The sequence below is a fragment of the Zonotrichia albicollis genome, chromosome 1 (assembly GCF_047830755.1).
Source record: "Zonotrichia albicollis isolate bZonAlb1 chromosome 1, bZonAlb1.hap1, whole genome shotgun sequence".
Lineage (NCBI taxonomy): Eukaryota > Metazoa > Chordata > Aves > Passeriformes > Passerellidae > Zonotrichia > Zonotrichia albicollis.
Window position 1 is genome coordinate 55,305,729 of NC_133819.1, and position 20,072 is coordinate 55,325,800.

A 20,072-nucleotide genomic window follows, 5' to 3' on the forward strand; every position below is an offset into this window, starting at 1 on the left:
ATCAGTGCTCTTTACCAAGAAAGCACAAATTGCTCCAAGCTATGTGCAGTCTAAACTTCAGAGTACTGGCAGACATTCGTATTAGGGTAGGGAATTTAAGGGCTAGCTGATGGTGCAGGAGGGTAAATGTCATCCAGCCTGGTATTTGCTATTGTTCATCCAACTAACCAATGATTTGGGAATTTGGTTAGCCGCTAATCTTTGGCTTCAGAGATCTGTGGACAGTCAACATATTGGAGACAGCAAATGGTTGTTTTGAAACAGATCAAACAGGGTGGTCTGAAAAGCATTTAGTACCCAGGTTTCCCACATCTGGAAGATGTAATTTTAAAGGCACTGCATCTCAATTGCTTCTTGTGGTTGGCAGGCTGTGTTCAGAGAAACCCACTAACCAGTGCAAGGCAAAGTTGAGAGCTGGCCTATGTGAAGGTCTGATGTACTTACTTATGGGATTTATTTATTGCCTCAATTTAATCCGTGCTGAATTAATGCCATATTTTTAAGTAATTAAAATTTAAGAGGAATGCTTGCCTATGAAAAGGTAGAGCATTTGCACTTAGGTTTTCTGGTAAATTGGATTTTGGAATTCAGGACTGAACAGAACACAATGAGCACTTTGTCCTGGCACAGCAGTCTGGATTTAGGCATTGCATTTAATGACAAATTTTATGGCTTGGGTTCCAGCAACAAGAAAAGGTGATCCTTTTGTCTCATCAGCCAGATAATACAGCACCATTCTATACACCTGGTGTGAAGCCTACAATAAGCAAGTAAAGAAACTGAAAAACTTTCTCCTTTTACAAACTGAAAGTGTTGCTGTGCTGAAGATGGGGGAAACTGTAAATTTTGCTTTGAGAAACATACTGGAAGATGGATTTTCTTGCCCCTGTATGTCTCTAACCCTATTTTATAGCCACATTAGTACCTTTATTAATCCATTAATTTCAGTTATATGGAAAACAACAAGGGAAGATGGAGTTTTCTGTTCTTTTAATGAATGGAGCTCACTGAAGGTGATCTCAGTCAAAGTCTAGGATTTTGAAACCCCAGAGATGAAAATTATTTGATCTTTGGTTTTGCAGGAGTAATTTAATTGCTTTCTATTTTTTTTTAAATAAAAGATTTTAATTGAAAAACACTTGATTTATAGGTGGGCAAAATATTCCACTACTTTTTTGTATTGACGAGTAGATCCGAAAAGAGTAACTTAAAAAAAAAAAAATTAAGCTTCTGACTTTTTTATTGTAATGTGCTTATTCCTGTTTGACCTGGAAAAAGATAAAGGAGGTAGAGAAACCTGTCTGCAGTGTTGAATCTGGTTTAATTGCATGTTTAATTAAATGATCTTGTTTAATTGAATGTATAATTGTTCTAGATAGAAACTTGCTTGACTATATGCATAGGTGAAATATGTGTTTGTCTTCTTGTACAGAAAAGAGTTGAGGATGTCATCTCTCCAATTGTATTTGAAGCATCATACAGCCTTGGGGAACATGCGATAGAAAGAGGAAAAGAGGACAAGGAACTAACTGCTCTGAAGCCCATTCTTCGCTGGAAGAAAGGACAAAAGATAGCTCAAAGGAATCAGGTCAGATTGGGACTACATTGTTTCCCAAGAAGGCCTGTGGCTGAACTTAAAGCAGAGATGGCTCCAAAAGTGGTTTTCTAAGCTCTGGGTCATTTGCACACACTAGCCTTTTTGTACAATCTTTACTATTGCTAACTTCAGTGCTGCTCTGTGACGTAGTAAAGGCTTGTGCCTCCAAGGCTGGGCAGCACAAAGTGAGGTCACTTTCTTGTTTCAGAAGAAAAGATGAGAAAGGTCCTACTCCTTCTGGTTCTTTCCTTAATGTAGGAAGTTCTTGTGAAAGGCTTGGTCCTGGCCTTCATTCCAGGTTAAGCCTTTGTTAATGCAGAAGGGGACATGAGAACTGTCTGAGGGGAGAACAGTGGGCAGAAGAAAAAAAATTTGCCAGACTGAACCATCCTCTTTTCTTAAGGACTTTACACATCCAGTCATGTGGCAAGAGAAACCTGCTCCTGAGGTTATTGTAGAACATGCCATGCTAAAATAGAATGGTTTAATTTCCCCTCCACTGCCCTCCCTTCCCCTGCCCTCCCCTCCTCTTTTCTTAGCTATGAGAAGTCTGTCTGGAGTAGATGGTTAGATCTCGTTCTTAACCTTAACAAATTAATTTTCTATTGATACAATAGCATCACCATCTGTAGCATTACTTTCTGATTCTGCTCATAAGGCCCCTGAATACTACTTAAAAAATTGTAACTTAACCATTTTATTTGCTTCACTATATAATCAAGTGCTTTGAACTGTATTTGATTATAATCCTTGCCCTTTAGAGGCATGAAATTTTATTCAAGTATGCTTTATTTTTATAAATTTATGCATGAAAGATGCATTCAAGAATTACTTGTTTTTATGAAGAGGGATTGTGGGGGTTGTGTAGGGCTGTTGTGAGGGCTGTTGTGTATATGAATTTTGTGTTGTTGCAACAATATGATGGGAATTTATAGAGAACTTTGTAACTTTAACACTGCTGTAAACCTGAATGTTACATGAACAAAGCTTCTTGTATTTTTCATTAGTGAGCTTAAACTCAAAAGATCACACCTTGCCCTGCAGATGAATCTCAGACTGATGTTAAAGTACCTAAATGCTGAGATTATACAGCAGGAACAAAAATACTTTGGGAATTTCTCTACTTGTTTTCTTTTGCAATTTGGATGGGAGGGAACCAGTTTAACAATCCCTATTCATTTGTTTTCCAGATGTTGTTCAATTATATTAGTAAGGAAAGGATTTTGACATTGGGTACGCTGGCAAGTGTTCTTTCAGCCAAGGGTATGACAAGAGCTTCAGAGTTAGTGTGGCAGTCATAGTAACAAAGCCCTTATAAAGTAGCCTCAAGGCATGGTGCTGGGGCCCTCAAAAACTAAGTTCATGGGAAAACTGGAATGTAGTGATCTCTCTCATAGAAATCTTGTAAGTCAAAATAGTTTTAAAAGGCCAAAAGGGACAGTAGGAGCCAGAATTATTGTAATAAAGGGTTTACATTTTCAAAGAACCTAATGATTATGAAAGAACCTTACATTTTGGAAGTCCAGTTCAAGATTCTAGTGTTTTCTGTTTTCAGGAGATGTGGTATAGGTGAGGTCAGGAAAACAAAATTAATGTTAATGTAAATACTAATGTCTTTAAATATAGCTAGTTTTGTGTTATTTTCAAAAGCCCTGGATCTTGCTGATCCAGAAGTGACTTTCCATTAGCAACAAAGAGGCTACACATTTATTTTTGTATATTCACTGTATAAATACATGTTAACCAAGAAGGAGAAAGCTATCCTGCCAAATACAGTGGGGATTTGTTCTTAGTAGTATCCAGTAATGGATCTTACAGTTTGAAATGTGATAGGCTAGAATTCTGCCTGTTCTAAATACTGTAATAAAATCACCAGCTACTATGTGGGTGGAGATACCACTTTGTTTTAGGAAAATATTCTCAGTTGATTTAGTTGTGTCACTGTCTCCAGGACTTTGTGAGTGCCAAAACTGTTTGTTAGTTAAAAGAAGAGATAGAAAATGTCCACAACCTTCTCTTCCTACTACGCCACCGACTTGCAGTGAAAATTTGTGCCCAGTGTTGCACTTCTGGGTGAATGAGACTGGATGTTTCTTGGATGAACTTCACCTTTTTAAAGCAGGGGTCTGTTTTTTGAAATACTTGTGTTTGAAAAGCTGGTTAAATAAATTGATTAGCTTGGTTGGCTAATTAATAGAGAGTATAGAAGGATTTTCATGGAGTTGATTTATGAACAGTGATCTTTGGTTTGCTGCACAAATAATGCCATTCTGCATTTTAAAACACGCACATGCATTTCAATCTCAAACTGAGAACAACAAAATGACAGATCTGGACAGGGTGAAATGCAGTGTCCATACACACAACATGGTCCAGGTTTGTCAGTGCTGTCTTCTCCAGAGCAGAGATCCCTGTGTTCCTTCTTGAGTCACAGTGTCACAGTCTGCAAGCTGTGCTGTGCCCATGATATTTCTTGGCATTAGAATGACGTCTTTATTCTGGCAAGCTGTTGAAATGGCTCTTGGTGTGATTTTAACCTATGCCAACTACTGCATTCCTAGGCATCGGTCAGGAGTTAGGATGCTCCCGTCTTGGAGGCAGGGGCAATTCAGTTACTGGTGCAACTGAGTAACTTAGTACAGCTGTCAGTACTTGGGTAGGTGGTACATTTGAAGATTAATTGACTTATACCTAGGCATATTGGAAGTCCTTGGAAGACTGCAGGGATCAATCTAATTTCCATGTTCCATATCAAATAGCTTGGCCACAAAATTCCTTCCTCCTTGGCAGGGCAAGCTCCCAAATTATCTTTTGCATTTATTCTTGCAGAGATTATGGGCCACCCTTCCTGCCTAATTGCAATTGTTTTCTCTTTGGTTGGAGTGGGATTGCTGAAAGCAATTTATATTCTTCCCCCTGTCATCCCTTTAGTGGCGTCTCTTCTGCTCTCAATGAGTTTGGTCAGCTGAAATAATGGACAAATGACTGTATTTGTCTTAGATGGCTTGACAAGTGGCAGTGTGTTAGTCAGAGTCTTCCACTCAGCAAAATGAATTAATTCCCCTGTAGTTCTCCTCAGCTGGAAAGGTTTGGTTTACAATCTTCCTCAGCCTATAGCACTGCATGGGGTTGTTGTGACCAAGATGCAGAACCCCGAATTGCTCTTGTTAAACCTCAAACCATTGGCCTCAACCCATTGATTCAGATCTAGATGCAGAGCTCTCCTACTTTCTAGCAGATCAACACTCACACCCAACTTGGTGCTGTCCACAAACTTACTGAGGGTGCATTTGATCCCCTTATCCAGATCATCAATAACCATATTGAATAGGACTGGTCCCAGTAGTGGAGACCTGGGGAACCCCACTAGTGTCTGGCCATTGATTGCTTACAGCACCATTCACCACCACTCTCTGGGCCCAGCCACCCACCCAGTTCCTAACACAGCAAAGAGTGCACCTGTCCAAGCCACAGGCTGCCAGCTTCTCCAGGAGAATGTTGTGGGAGATGGTGTCAGAGGCTTTGCTGAAGTCCAGGTAGACAACATCCACAGCCTTTCCCACATACACCAGGTGGGTCACCTGGTGATAAAAGGAGATCAGGCTGGTTAGGCAGGGCCTGCCCCTCCTAAACCTGTGTTGGCCGGGCCTAATCCCCTGGTTGTCCAGTATGTGCCATGTGGTAGTGGCCATTTTCCTAACTTGCTGGAAATGAAACTTGAGATGATTTCACTAAAGAGGTAATAAGAGCAGATCTTTATTTGAAGATTTTCAGAGGCAGTTATGGAAAGATGTTCAGAAGAGCCCACCCCACAGAGATGAGTACATATTTATAGGTTTTAGGAAATTAGAATAATTGATAAAAAGCACCCATTAGGAGGACAAGTGGTGATTCAATTTCCTCCCAGGTCAAGCCCCTTCTCTGGAGCACTGCCTTGTTACTAGCTGTACTTAGTTTATGAAATGTATCTCAAAGTTGTTCTTGGCCTTAGTTTCCTGGAAAAACCAAGATAGCACGGGGGCTTTGCACCTCTCAGGGCTTGGAGCTCTGGAATTTGTTTTGACTTCCTGCCTAGGGAAAGGCCATGGAAAATTACTGGGAAAACTAACTACTAGTACAGTAGGCTACAGAGGTACAAATACATGAGCGAAGAATGAGAGAACATATGAAAGAAAAACCCTAACTGGCATCATGATCACACTCAAGATGATCAGTTCCATAATCGTGTCAGGCATAGAGATCAGGCTAGCAGGCCCGTCATTTCCTGGATCCTCCTTTTGGCCTTGTTATGCATCACATTATCCAGCTTCCAGTCACCTGGGGCCTCCCCAGTTAGCCAGGACTGATGGTAAATGATGGAGGGCAGCTCTTCTGACAGCTTCCTCATCAGCGTAGGATGGATCCCATCTGGTCCCATAGACTTGTGAGTATCAAAGTGGCTCAGCACATCCCTGACTGCTTCCTTTTGGACTACAGGGGGATCAATTCTGCTTCCTGTCTCTGTCTACCACCTTTGGGATCTGGTTGCCATGAGGATAACCAGCCTTACTGTTAAAGAATAATGAAAAGAAGGCATTAGGTACCTCAGATTTTCCCTTATCCTTGGTGACTATGATCCCTTCACATCCAATAAAGAATGGTGATTTTCATTGGCCCTCCTTTGTTGTTCATGTATTTATAAAAACATTTCTATTATCTTTTACAGCAGTGGCCAGATTAGGTTCTAGCTGAGCTTTCAACTGTCTAATTTTCTTTCCACATGGTGTAACAACATTCATATACCCTTCCTGGCTGCCACCTCTTCCAAAGGTCATAAACCCAAGTTCCAGTGAAAGCTCCATGTTCAGCCAGGCTGTTCTTCCCCATTTCATCTTTGGGCACTTAGGGAAGGTGTTCTCCTAAACCTTTAAGACTTCCTTCTTAAAGTATGTCCAGCTTTCCTGGACTCCCTTCTTATTAAGGATTGTTTTCTAGGGGGATCTCTGAACCAGTGTCCTGAACAGGCCAAAGTCCAGCCTCCTGAATTCCAAGGTGGAGGTTTTGTTGACCCCTTCCTAACTTCACCAAGAATTGAATACTCCATTATGTCATGGTCACTGTGCCAAAGATGTCATCTGACCACCACATTTCCCACCAGCCATTCTGTTTGTAAAAAGCAGGTCTAGCAGGGTCCCCTTGCTAAGCTCACTTACCAGTTGTGTCAGGAAGTTGTCTTCCACACACTTGAGAAACCTTCTAGACTGCTTCCTCTCCACTGTGTTGAGTTTCCAGCAGATATCCCACAGGTTAGTCTCCCACAAGAACAAGGGCTAGCAATTGTGAAACATCAGCCAGAGGCTTACAGAATAGTTCATCCATCCCTTCATCCCAGCTGGGTTGTCTAAAATAGACTCCTGTCAGGATGTCTGTGTTGTTGGCCTTCCCTCTGCTTCTTACCCACAGATACTCAACCTTGTCATCATTATCCTTGATAAACAGTTGAAAGACTGCTTAATGTGGCACACCATCAACTCTTTCTCCCTGCCTCTCATAGAATCATAAAATTGTCAAAGTTGGAAGAGACCTTTAAGATCAAGTCCAGCAATCAACCCAGTACTATCACTGCAACCCCTGAACCACTAAACAACATCAGTTTACTAAACAACACCAGTGCCAGATCCAGATCCAGAGGTGTTCTTAAATGCCTCCAGGGATTGTGACTCCATCAATGCCCTGGGCAACCTTTTCCAATGCCTGACCACCCTTTTTCTAATATCTTATCTGAATTTCATCTCTCTCAGCTTAAGGACATTTACACTGCAGGCACAGTAGAAGAGACTGGCCCCTACCTCACTACAGCCTCCTTTCACATAGTTGTGGAGACCAGTGAGGTCCCTCCTGAGGCCCTCTTCTCAACAAACCCAGCCCTCCAGCCATTCCTCATAAGACACTTTTTCCAGACCTTTCACAAGCCTTGTTGCCCTTCCTTGAAGATGCTCCAGCATTTCAATATCCTTTTTAAAGTGACATGCACAGAACTGAACACAGTACTTGAGGTATGGCCTCACCAGTGCCAAGTACAGGAGGGTGATCTCTGCTCTGGTCCTGCTGGCCATGCTGTTCTTCATACAGGCCAGGATGCCATTGATTTTCTTTGCCACCTGGGCACACTGCTGGCTCATACTGAGCATCCTCTGGTCCCTTTCTGCTGAACAGCTCTTGAGCCACTCTTCCCCAGTCTTGTAGTGCTGCATGGGCTTGCTGGAACACAAATACAGGATCTAGCACTTCCCCTTATTGAACCTCATACTGTTTTCCTCAGCCCATTGATTGAGTCTGTCCCTGTCTATCTGCAGAGGGCAGATCAACCCTCTCACCCAATTTGATGTGTCCTGCAAATTTACTGAGGGTACACTCTATGCCCTCATCCAGATCACCAGTAACTATTTTTAAAAGGACCAGCCCTAAAACTGAGCTCCAGAGAACACCACTAGTGACTGGCCACCAACTGGATTTAGCTTCATTCATCCCAAGTCTCTGGATCCAGCTGTACAGCCAGGTTTTTACCTATTGAAGATTCACCTTCTGAAGTACTTGTAGCCATGAATTGCATCACTCCAGCCTTGTGAGTCATCCCACTTCACTTCCATGATGGCAACGACATCATAGCTTTCCCGCTGCACAGTGGCCTCCAGCTTCTCTTGTTTCATATCATACTGTGTGCATTGGTGTAGGTGCACTTCAGCTGGGCTACTGATTTCTCTCTCAACAATGGTATGCTGCCCCTAGGCTCATCTCTAATGAGACTGGTCTTATTCCCTTCCACCTTCAAACCTAGTGCTTTGATGAAGTCTGTGTGGAGCTCAGGGAGCCTGATAGCTAACCTTTATCCCCTGCCCATGCAGTACCAGAACATTGGTTTCACTCCCCTACTATTCCTGCCTTTGTCATGTGTGTTCACTCTACCACTCAGTTAGGGGTATTGTGGAAATCATGTATTCTCATTTCAGCTAGCACATCTGATGAAATCCTCTAATGTTTTTCACATAATAATAATTTTTCACATAATAATAATTTCACATAATAATAATAGCTCTTCTAGTGGGAATTTAAATCAGCCACTTTGGCTTAGCAGCCTATATAAATGGACTGTTTCCATAAGTAGTATAGTAAAGCATGGGATACTTCTAAAAACTCAGTCTATTTTTCTTTTTCTATGGTCAGTAGACCATAGGTAGTAGCTTTATTTTTCAGGCAACTTGAAGGTTTAAAACCAAAATAAATTCAGGTCTAAAATTAAGCTCCTGTATCGATACTTAGGCACATTGATGTAATTGGTTTGTAAAGCTATAAACGGAAAATACTTTCTAGAAAAGTTAGTGAGAGTTGCTTATAGCTCAGCATTTGAAAATTGGATCATATATCCTGATTGCTAAATAAGAGCCAGGAACTCAGCTTCACCAGATAACATGTTTATAATCAGATCACATAAATATCTAAAAACTAAAGAATTATTAGAATGATAAGCCCCCTTATTGAATTGGGTTTTTGTTACTAGCATGATCTAATTGCTAAGTCATCTCTGCGCATACCGCAGGGTTGGTGACAGTTTACTGGAAATCAGTGTAGAGATTGAAGTACTGTATTCTTATTCCTGATTATTTTGCATAGCGTAGGTATTCCTGCAGAAGCCCATGGCATAGTTTATGAAATTAAAGGAATGGATCCTCAAATACCACAGGCCAGCTCTGCCATTTTTTAAGGGACGTCATCTCAACCTTTTGTAGACTGATGTGTGAGGAAGTTGCTAAATGTCTGATCTAGAGTGAATCACTGTTCTCTCATCCAGTCCATAAAATGACATGTTTTCAAGGGTACTTTTGAGAATTCTGTTTCTCTCCCTTCTGTTCAAATATTGACTTTCAGCTGTTGCTTTTCCTTTCTGTGAAAGCATAGGCAGAACTCTTGCAAGAATAGTGCTGGAAACCTCTGTAACTCCTGATAGTTCAGTTTGGCTACAACCTGAAATTTCCATGTGCTTTCCTGAATTTTGGTAGGTTGGATATTTTGAAAAGCTTCCCCCCCCGCTTAATTTATTGAAAGATGTCCAGTATTTTCTGTGGACTGGAGTGGCACAGAGAATACTTTATTTTTTATGTTTTCTGTTCTCTTCTCTACTTCCAGAAACATAGGTTTGTTTAATTTTAGATAGCCATTGAAAGACAGTGAAGCAGTTCAGTAAGCCTGGTAAGAAATCATAGATCACCTTCCTCAGAGCACAGAACTCTGATCATTCGGCTGAAGCCAGGTTCCTTCTTACTTCTTTTACCTCCTGTCAGCTTTCCGTAGAGTCCACTACCAGCAAGAAGGAAAAGGAGAATATCTACATGCACAATACCCAGCAGCTTTATGCTTAGGATGCAGGAACTAGAGATTTATCCCTCTGCTACTTTCTCCTACATTTACCCCTGGCCTTTACCACAAAATGTGGAATTTGGTCCTTGTGCTTCTCTTCAAGAAGCATAAAGGAAAAGAGATACTTGCTCTGAGGCCCTGATCTACCTGTGTAGACATATTCCCTTCCTGATCAGCTCTAGATCTCTCCTTACTGTAGGTTTGATTGTGTTCAGATGTGTATATTCATTTTTTTATAATGAGTGCACTTTAATGTTGGCTTCTTGGCTTACCCTCTTGAGGATGTGGGTGCCATCCATCTTTCCTGACCCCTCAGGGAGATACCTGTCACATTAATGAACCCAAGGAGCATAATCTTTTTTACTTAGAAAAGTTGCCATGCAGACTTTGAGAAAACTGTGTTTGTCAGGAAGGTTTGGTGACTTGGTGGGAGCTGCTCTGGAACAATTTCCCAAAGCTGCTGGGTTCTGCAGCAGTGGAGAGAGTGCAGAGAGGAATCGTGGACCCTGGAAATGCTGGGTTTTGTCTCTGGTTTGCTGAACATCTGGTGATAGCAGGAAGTCGGAGAGACTCACTGAGAATGAACTTTACACTAGTTTTGTGTTTATACAGTGATGATGTGTCCTAGAAGCATTGAGGTTATCCCGTCCCTGTTACTGGGCACACAAACACCTATTTTTCTTGTGAAAATGCTAGACAACTCTTGAGATAAGAGATGCAGCTGTGTTTCTCATGGCAATTTTTGCCTTGATCTCCACCCCTCACCTCGTACTCCTCATTTTTTCATGTGTGTATTTCTTATGTAAGGAAGCTTCCTGGCCATCTCTATATATATTCAAATCTGTGAGGCACTTGGTACAATGTTAGTGGAATACAATTAAATTCATAAAACCACTGATCGGAATTGCTCCTTTTCACTTTGGGTAACAGTAACAGCAAAAATTATGAACTGCTTCCACAGTTAGTTTCATCCTACTTCCTTTTTCCAATTGTGAATAACACGTACAACCCATAGATTACCTTCTTCAACAATTTTAATATTTAAAGAGCTCTGTAAATCCTCAAAGCTGGTATTGTAAAGATGCAATCACTTTAAAGATTGCTTGGAGTTAAAATTAGTGGTAATGCTGTAGTAGGCTCTGCACCATATCCCAGGAATAGACTCCTGCTCCAACAACATGCAGTTAGGTACAGTTCTGGCCCAAAGAAATTGCAGCTCAAGTAGACCATGTAAGGGCACAGTAACAATCTACAAGTATTTTCAGAAATGCTATGATGCTTTAAACTGTGTTTACTTCTTAATTGTTTGGGAGGAATTTAAACAGCCAGGAATTAGTCAACTTGAAAGGTAGAAGTATCAGAAGGGTGGGGAAGAAAAGGCTCATGTTAGCAGAGAAGAAAATGGAGGAAATAGACTGTGAGCAGCTGGAGACTCGAGACTCTAGAAGACATAGAAAAAGGGAAGGTGGAGTAGAGGCCAGGTAGACCAGGGAAATAGTGGAAAATAGCAAAGCAGTTCACAGATGTTATTAACCTGGAACTGAGCTGCTGAATCAGTTGTGCCTGCATCCATGCATCCTAGGGGCCTGTTGGACTGGAAATCCAGACCAGCCAGCTGCTTTGAGGTGAGAGAGCTCCCCCAAACCTGAACAGGTTAAAGATTCTCCACAGAAGCAAATGATTCACTCCTACACAGCTACAGATCTTGGAACTCAGCATCCTTAATTTCTTTCTCCCAACCCAGTGTTGTGTAGAAACCTGAGTATCTATGACAAGGAAACACTCCCAATGCATTTCAAAGTAGCTGGCTCTCTAGTACATGATATGCTGGAAGAGATACATTCTCAGTGATTTCAGAAAATTAAGTATTTGTTCATTCTTTCTGAGTAATGGCAACTACAGATTTAGTAAGAAAACTCCAGGATTATTAAATAGTTGCTTAAATGTACTTACAGTATTTTATACTTTGAAAAGTACAGATAATTTCTTTGATTGATGTGTTCACTTTGCCAAGATTTCTGCAATTCAAACAGAGAAACTGACAGGCTAGAATTTTTTTACAGTTTATTATTCTTTCTCCTCTGAGGGTTACCAGCAGTTTTTCCTATATGAAACTACTACAGTGATTTGAGGATCAATTCTGAGGACTTTTGAAACTATACCTTTGAAATTTGAGAGGGAAGCCTAGTGCCAGTTCCTGTCTCATGATTTATTCTTGTCCTTTGATTGTGGCAGTCTTTATTAAGGACGAAGAGTAAGTTCAGTTTTGTTTCTAAATTCCCAAAGAATTTCACTTCTGAGATTCTAAGAAAGCAAAAGGTAGGGAAGAAAATGGAAAAATCAAAGTAAATAGCCCAGATCAGCTGGCCACCTTCCACCTTTCTTCTTTTGAAACACCGTACAACCTACAGCACAGTATGATATCTGTTATCAAACTGATGCCTTAAAGAACTTAGAAATAAAACAATACACTTCCAAGACAATATTAATATAGGAGGTAATATAAAGGCTGATCCACACAGGGTAAAAGCAGTTTCATAAGTTTAGCAAATTAGCATAACTAACAAAAATCTCCAATTAGAGACAGAAATGGTAAGGTAGATTCCACTTAGTTAAACTCTTTTCTAAATTTCTCCCCCCCCCTCCCTCTCCCCCTTAGAGAGGAGCTAAACTTTTTTTATGAAAATGTGTCTTGAAGAGCTGGTTTCAAACTTGGCTCCTAGGGCTAGGGGCCCTGGACACCCCAGCTTGGAGCATCTGGAATGTATTTTGTCCTTCTGCCTATCAGGGAAAAAGGTAGGGAAAAGTACTGGAGCTAGCTAGGAACTATATAACTATACAACAATAGTTATATATTAAACTATTAATATATTTTAAGGAAATATAAAAGCAAAAAGGCAAAATTCATTTGGGCATCACAACAATTATCTTCATAAACATCCACTCCTTTTTGGTGAGCTCACACAGCATAGAAAAAGGAGAGCAAACTGCCTGCTTAGTCAAGAACCTTTCTGGAAAGCGAAGGACTAGAAGTGTCTATTCCCTCTGGCCTTAAGATTCAAGTCTTTTTCCAGTCCTGATATAGTTGGGCAGAGCTCTTAAAAAATGTACTAACTCAGTATGGTTGGCATTGTTTTGCCTTCTCAGTCTCTCCAACCCAATCTGACCATTACGTGTATCCTGCACAGATTTTCCTGTCCTTGTGTTTATGATTGAAATATATTTACTTTGGTAATAACAGTCATGAAGCCTGTAGAAATGAACATTCATTTTAAAGGAAGAGATAAGTGGATTGTCAGGTTTCCTAGCTGAACACTGTTGGCAACATTCTTATTGGGTATTTGAATATTTGGTAGGCTGCAGAGCATTATACCTCTGAAAGAATGAGTCTTCCAGCCTGAAAAGTCTAGCCCTGTGTTTAGAAAGGTATTGGTCTGTGGTCTAAATGGCTGGGGAAAGTAACAATGAAAGTAACAATGATCTAAACGGCATATTGGTTTCTTCAATGCAAGGGTGCATGTTCCTGTTCTCTTCTTTCACTTTCTGGTGGCTGTCTCGTTTAGCCATGGTAAACTACCGCTGCTTAAATAGTATGCCCATACGTTGTCCTTTCATAGTTCCTAGCTTTATCAATCTGTTACATCTCCTCAGTATTACCAGAGTTCACAAGGTTGACAATGGTTCCATTATTTGAGACTATCGCTGATATGTAATAACAGTCCTTGTAATTTTCTACTGCTTGCATGATGGCAGAAATGTTTCCTGCCATATATCAAATCTAGGGAAAATGTTTGCTGTATGAGTTCCTTACTTGCAATCCTTAGGACTGAAAATAGTTTCATAAATACTTCATATTCTGTTTCATTTTTTGTCTACATAGCTGGGAAAGACAAAAATGTCAGAAACATGGTATTAGCAGTCACTTCTGTCAGATGAGAAGGGAGAATGGATTGAGGAAAACCTCTGAGAGAGAGTCTGGATTTGATGAAACTTCTTGTTCAGTTAGAAGATAATAAAACCAGTTCTGACAAAGATAAGATTTACCTCAACTTGAATTTCTTTAACACTCACACCATATATCCCTGTATCCCAGATTTTGGTCTTGCATTTATTTTGCCCAAGCATGTTCCTTCTTTGAATTTTGATCTTACTCTTTTCATGTTTTAACAGTTCTTTTCTCTATTTTTCACAGACTGTTTTTGAGAGGAACTGTCAATCTGATGACTGTGCTGCTGATTTGAAACTTCAGGGTAAATTATTGCTATCTGGGTGAGTAGGTGAACTTTTATTTTCTTTCTTGCACAGTAGTATGCCATTCATTTTATGTGGAATGCCATTGGAAAGTCAAAATACAAACAGAGATGTTTTAGATCCAGACTAGAAAGATGATGACAGTGATGTCACCTTTAGTGCAAAAGGTCTTGAGATGTTCACAGAATCTGAATTCCTGTGGTGGTAGGCTCTGGTCACATAAAGTGCAAGACAACTTCACTTTAACAGTCACAATGGATAAAAAAAAAAAAAAAAAAAAAAAGAAGAAAATAAATAGAATAGCAGAGAGAGACAAAGAAAGTAAAGATGCATGCTCAAATCAAGTACCAATGTGGAACATGTAATTTTTCAAAAAGAATAAAATACTGTTCATGGCATGATAGGAGTAAAACTGCCTGCAGAAAAGTTCTGTCACACATAAGGTTTCAAAAAACCCCTCTGAACATGGCAAATTATCTTCTACTGTTTTTGTTTCTCAACTTGCAGTTTTGCAAACTCTTCTAAATACTCCTCCTTTCAAATTCTTCTTGTTACAACTTGGGGATGAGTGTCTGATTTCAGTTTCTTCTGGGATAATAAAGCTCATCAAATAGAGCAGAGTTGAAGTTTATGTTCTGACTGGTGTTGTGAGTAAGGTGTGGTGGTTGGCTCATGCAAATGAGTTGTTGAGTGTGGTGGGGAGAGGCTCTGTTGGGGTTGGCGATTCTTTCAGCACATACGTTTGTTGTTCCAGTGTGGTATTGAACCCTTTTCTCTTCTCCCTTCAATCCTGCTGGCCCTGTGAGGTGGCTGCTGGGCAGCTCTGGCTGAAAGCTCTGCCAGGGCATGTGGGACATGGTGGGTGCTTGCCCCTTGTGGGAGATGGCGGGGAGTGGGGGACACTTGTTGCTGCGAGGCCTGGCAGGGTAGCATGGCACCACCAATCAATATGCAAGAAGAGCTCCACCAATGAAAGGCATGGGAGGACATATAAGGCCTGCTCATAAATGTTAATGAAGCTGAGAACATATAAAAGGCAGAGACACTGCTTTGTAAGCTGAGCCTCTGGTGAGCGGGAGGAGTCCTACTATGCTCCCAGCTGTTGTATTCTTGTTGTATTTCATATTTCTAAAGTCCCATACTGCTGCAATCATATTTCTAAAGTCCTGTACCTTCTCGGTGATATTTCTCATGGGCAGCTCCTCACAGCACAGACCTCTTCCTCTGCTTGTTGCTACTTCTTAGTTAGAGCTCCTTCTAGGCTCTCCCTGACCGGAAAGCCCCCTTTTATCCTAGTTGCCTTCATGAGCCACAGCTGCTGCCCAGTTCAGGACTTTGCAGCTGTAGCCCATTTGGAACAACTAGGATTGGGGCACAGCCAGTTACACAATACAGATATTTACTAGGACTCCTACTATACCCAGTACTGTTCTCCCCCTTTGTTTGTTAATTTGAAACGGGTCCTAATTAAATTTTCTTTACTCATTCCTGCCTGAGGTATGAGTAATTTATAATACTGGTGATCATAGGAAAAAGCCTACTATTTTTCCTGGACTCAATGTGGGGATAAATCAGACTAAAAGTGAGCATCACATGACTTCTATTTCCTTTTTTTTTTCCCCAGTATTTTTAGAGACAGAAATGCTGATGAGAGTTGTTCATTTGTGTGCCAGAGCTTTTGCTATTTGATGGAGAATCTGTGAAGTACTTTGCTTTCAGGTCAGGAGAGTGAAAGACAAAAAAGAAACAACCCAAACAAAACAACAAAAATAGAAGAAATACTAGTTACAGACATGTTTAATATAGATCTACAGCATGCTGTAGCAGCACTTGGAGACAAAACTGAACCAGAGTCAAGTCTGAGAAATTCTGGACTTTTCCAGACAGGATTGAAATCCACATGAATGTTTTGGGGGATTGGCTAGGAGCTGATTGGTTAGGTTACAGGCTACAAAGTCCAAGGTTTGGCTGCATTTAGTCTGGATATTTGACTCAATTTTTGTGTTGAGCCAAATCTGTTGAGAGCTAGATAGGTGTTTGTGTGGATTAGAGAACCTAGTGAAGGATTTTGTGCCACATTTGAGAAATAAATAGCAAGGGACAGTTCCTAAAACTTGTCAGTCAGTGTATAGTAATCATTGCAGTAAGAGCTGCAGTTGGGATTGGACCATTAGGCTGTTTATTTTTACAGCTGTTATTTATGTTATCTTGGCAATTTATAAGTCCCACCTGTCATAAGAGCTTAGAATATTCAAATACAGTTTCTACATTTGTATAGCAGAATATTCAACAAATGCTCTCAAATTTGCTTTATTTAGTCACAACCTGAAGTCCTTTTTGAAATTAACAGGATGTTGTCAAATGTTTTCACAGTAGGGGCTTTCCTTAGCCCTTTAGCTAAAGGGCTCTGTAAGCTTCAGTTATTAAGAAATAGCACAATAAATGTCTCTTATAAAAACATATTCTTGTTATTATTGCATATAAAATTACCAAGAAACATGCTATGGATTCTGATTTTAAACAAGTGCTGTCTTGAATTTTTCCAGCCCCATGTGTTTCATGCAAAATAATCCTATCACAATTTTTCTACATTATTCTTGATTATGGTAAGTGTGTTCAGAAAGCAAATTTTTTTTAAGGAGCAAAAAACATGACTCATTTATTACTATCTGCACAAGACATTTGACTTCACTGTTGGAAAGGTTAAGTTAATACATTTGTCTAAATAATCACCTAAATTTGGTGGACTTGTTCTCAGAAAGGATGCAAATAATGCTGCACAGATACACTGAATTGAAATAAACATGATGTTTATTTATAGGAAGGCAGTGGTAAGGTCTGCTGCAGCTTTTTGAAAATGTCGCTGGACCTGTGGATAGGGTGGTTTGGTTAAGATTGTCTACTTTGGCTGGCAAAAGACTTTCTCACCAAGAAAGTAAGTTGCCCAGATCTGAGAGGAATGGTGCCCTGAGTACTACTACCTAATTAAAAGATAGTCAACAGAGAAAAAGCATAAAGAGTTGGTTTTGGTGGTGGAGAAAGCTGTGCAAGTGCTAGTGGTATTCAGCATATTCACAAATTATATGGGAAATAATGTGCAAGAATTGAAGAGGAAGATGATAACATTTGCTAATCCTATTAAACTATTCAGAGCAATGAAAGTAATAAGGAAGGAGGTATGCTTTCATGTGATTAATCTATGAATTTTACTGTTTGGGATACTGTAAATGCTGAGACTGGATATAGTAGTGAAATGGCAAATATAAATTCTGAAAGCTGCAGAAATATATCAGCAAAATGCCACTCTGTACTTGTCTTGTTCTTCCATCGTCATCTTACTTTTAGACATAGTTGGACGCAGGGCTCTCTGCTACATAAACTGGCTGTCTTTACACACTTTTCCTAAATTTGTAGCATGTTAGAGCCAAAAGCTGTTAGGAGTTCTAACTACACCTTGCTGTATATGGCAAGGTATCGTTTTGTTCATCACTATATAAGCTTTCAAATACACATTTGAAAGCTTATATAGTGATGAACAAAACGATACCTGGTTACAGCATATATGTGCACAGGAAGTTAGCTCAGATTACATTATCATCAGGAGAATTGTTTGCATTCTTATGAGCTCAGGAACTGCACCAGCTACGGATACAGAGTGCACCCATGATGCATTTGAATCATTAGAATTACCCAGTTAAAAGATGGCATCCAGCTCTGAAGATATGAAACCCCAGCCTGTAACCAAGCACAGCCACTCCCTCACCGTTCCACCAGAGGGACTGGGGTAGAAAATCACAAGGGTAGAAGCTAGAAAACCTGTGGGTTGAGATAAAGACAGTTTCTTACAGGAAGCAAAATCTGTGCACACAAACAAAGAAAACTAAGGAATTAAGTCACCAATTCCCATGGGCAGGCAGGTGTTCAGCCATCTCCAGTGGAGCAGGGCCATCACACATAACATTGACTTGAGAAGACAAATGCTGCACTCCAAGTATCTCCCCTTCCCCCTTCTTCCCCTCACGTTATATACTGAGCATAATGTTACATGGCATCATCAGCTGGGGTCACCTGCCCTACCTGTGTCTCCTCACAACCTCCCATGCCACCCCTGGCTTCCTTGCCAGCATGGCAGTATGAAAAACAGAAAAGGCCTTGGCTCTGTAAAAGTCTGGCTCAGCAGTAACAAAAATATCTCTGTATTATCAGCTCTGTGTTCTGCACAAATAAAAAACATATATAAATATAAATAAATATAAATAGTGCTGCTGGGCAAACTGAAACCCTTCACTGTGAATTCATAGAAGAGGACAGGATAGGACTGTTTGGAAGCAGGCGATGATAAAAAAATGTTAAAGCCTTCTAATTTTATCTGGAAGTTTTTGCAAAGATGCAGGAAGCTAGAGATGGGATGTATTCTTCTTTTGAATGTTTCTGTTACAGTGAAAGGAGTCCTTGGTGACTTGATTTGAAGACCAGGGTTACATGCTGTATTGGATTGAAGAAGAGTTAAGATGCATTTATTCTGGAAAGAAAAAAGGTTTGTTTTCAGTTAACAGATAAATCTCTTTAAGGCATGTGCACCTGCATTTGCATCAGTTTGCATGCAAACCCATCCTAGCTTCCTGAAGGGATTGCTGAAAAAAGGAGCCAGTAATCTTGTTGCTTGTGACAGATGGCAAGCAGGGTAAAGGTCATGAACTGTGGCTTGGCCGGTTCAGACCAGAGATTTGGAAAAACCTTCTTTTATAGGCAGTTCATGCAGCTCAGGAATAAGATGTGCTGAGATGGTGTGCTCTGCCATCCTGGGTTTTAGGACTAGTTTGGATAACATCCCCTCATTTGTTGCTGCGTTGAGTTGTGTGTTGAGAAGGATCAGAATGGATTTTCTGACCTTTAGAAATCCCAATCGTCTTTTCTTTAGTGTTCTGACTTTTCTTGGGGTAAATCCTCTCTGTAACATAAGCAAAACTGCTTCAACAAAATCAGCCTTTCTTCAACGTGGAAACACCTGAGTAGAGAGGGTTATGGGCATGCTCCAGCATAGTGGCAGGAAACGTGCTGGTGGGACTCTGAAGAACAAGCAGCTTCACAAGAGGGGAAGACTGGATCTGGCAAAGCAAACTGTGAGGATTGAACTCTCTATGGTGGATGTTATGAGCTAGTCTGTAGGAACTGCTACAGTGGTGTGTGCTGGTATTGCTACAAATGTTCTTTCTAGTGGTTGGCCTGGGTTTTCTCATAGGAGTATGAGTGTTGCTAGCCTGAAACTACAGATGGCAATTAAGAATAAGGAAAAAGTATCCATGGAGTGTGCTGGGGACTTGATGAAGGCAGTGTTAGGAGAAACTGAAGAAGCAGAAGAGAGGCATTTCATCTTTCCAGTCATGACTATTCTCAAATCAATTTTTCTTAAAAAATAAATATATGAAATTTTGGCAGCATGGCACAGAAACATGATTCATTGCTTCCCCTTCAACAATTGTCTGGTGTTGAGTCTTGCAGCTGCCATAGGAGATGGCAAAATCTGGTCTTATCCATGCAGTTATACCCTGTGGATATAACTGCATGGATTTCTAAAAGAAGTATTTCTAAAGGAAAATACTTAAAAGTGTTTTAGTCTAAAGAATTTATGTATTTATAGTGTATGGGTAACTTTAATGATGCAACTGAAACCATAAGAGAAATAGGAATAGAATATTTTGCAGTAAATTTTGGGTTTTTTGACCATAACTTGGTCCAGGTTTCCTCTTTAACAATTCACTACAGAAAAACAAAATTTTATGTTAATTGTTATTGTCAAATATTTTTTAGCCTTAAAAACATATTTGTT

General features: G+C 40.2%; 1 protein-coding gene across 2 annotated transcripts in view; it reads left to right on the top strand.

The window, feature by feature from the left end:
• Nucleotides 1-20,072, top strand: part of ITGA9 (integrin subunit alpha 9) — a 215,588-nt gene that overhangs the window by 99,016 nt on the left and 96,500 nt on the right. For both annotated transcript variants that reach the window (XM_005487011.4, XM_074541806.1), the window contains exons 16-17: nt 1,433-1,588; nt 14,184-14,260. In XM_005487011.4, the coding sequence (XP_005487068.1) occupies nt 1,433-1,588; nt 14,184-14,260 (233 nt within the window). The remainder of the gene's footprint in view (nt 1-1,432; nt 1,589-14,183; nt 14,261-20,072) is intronic.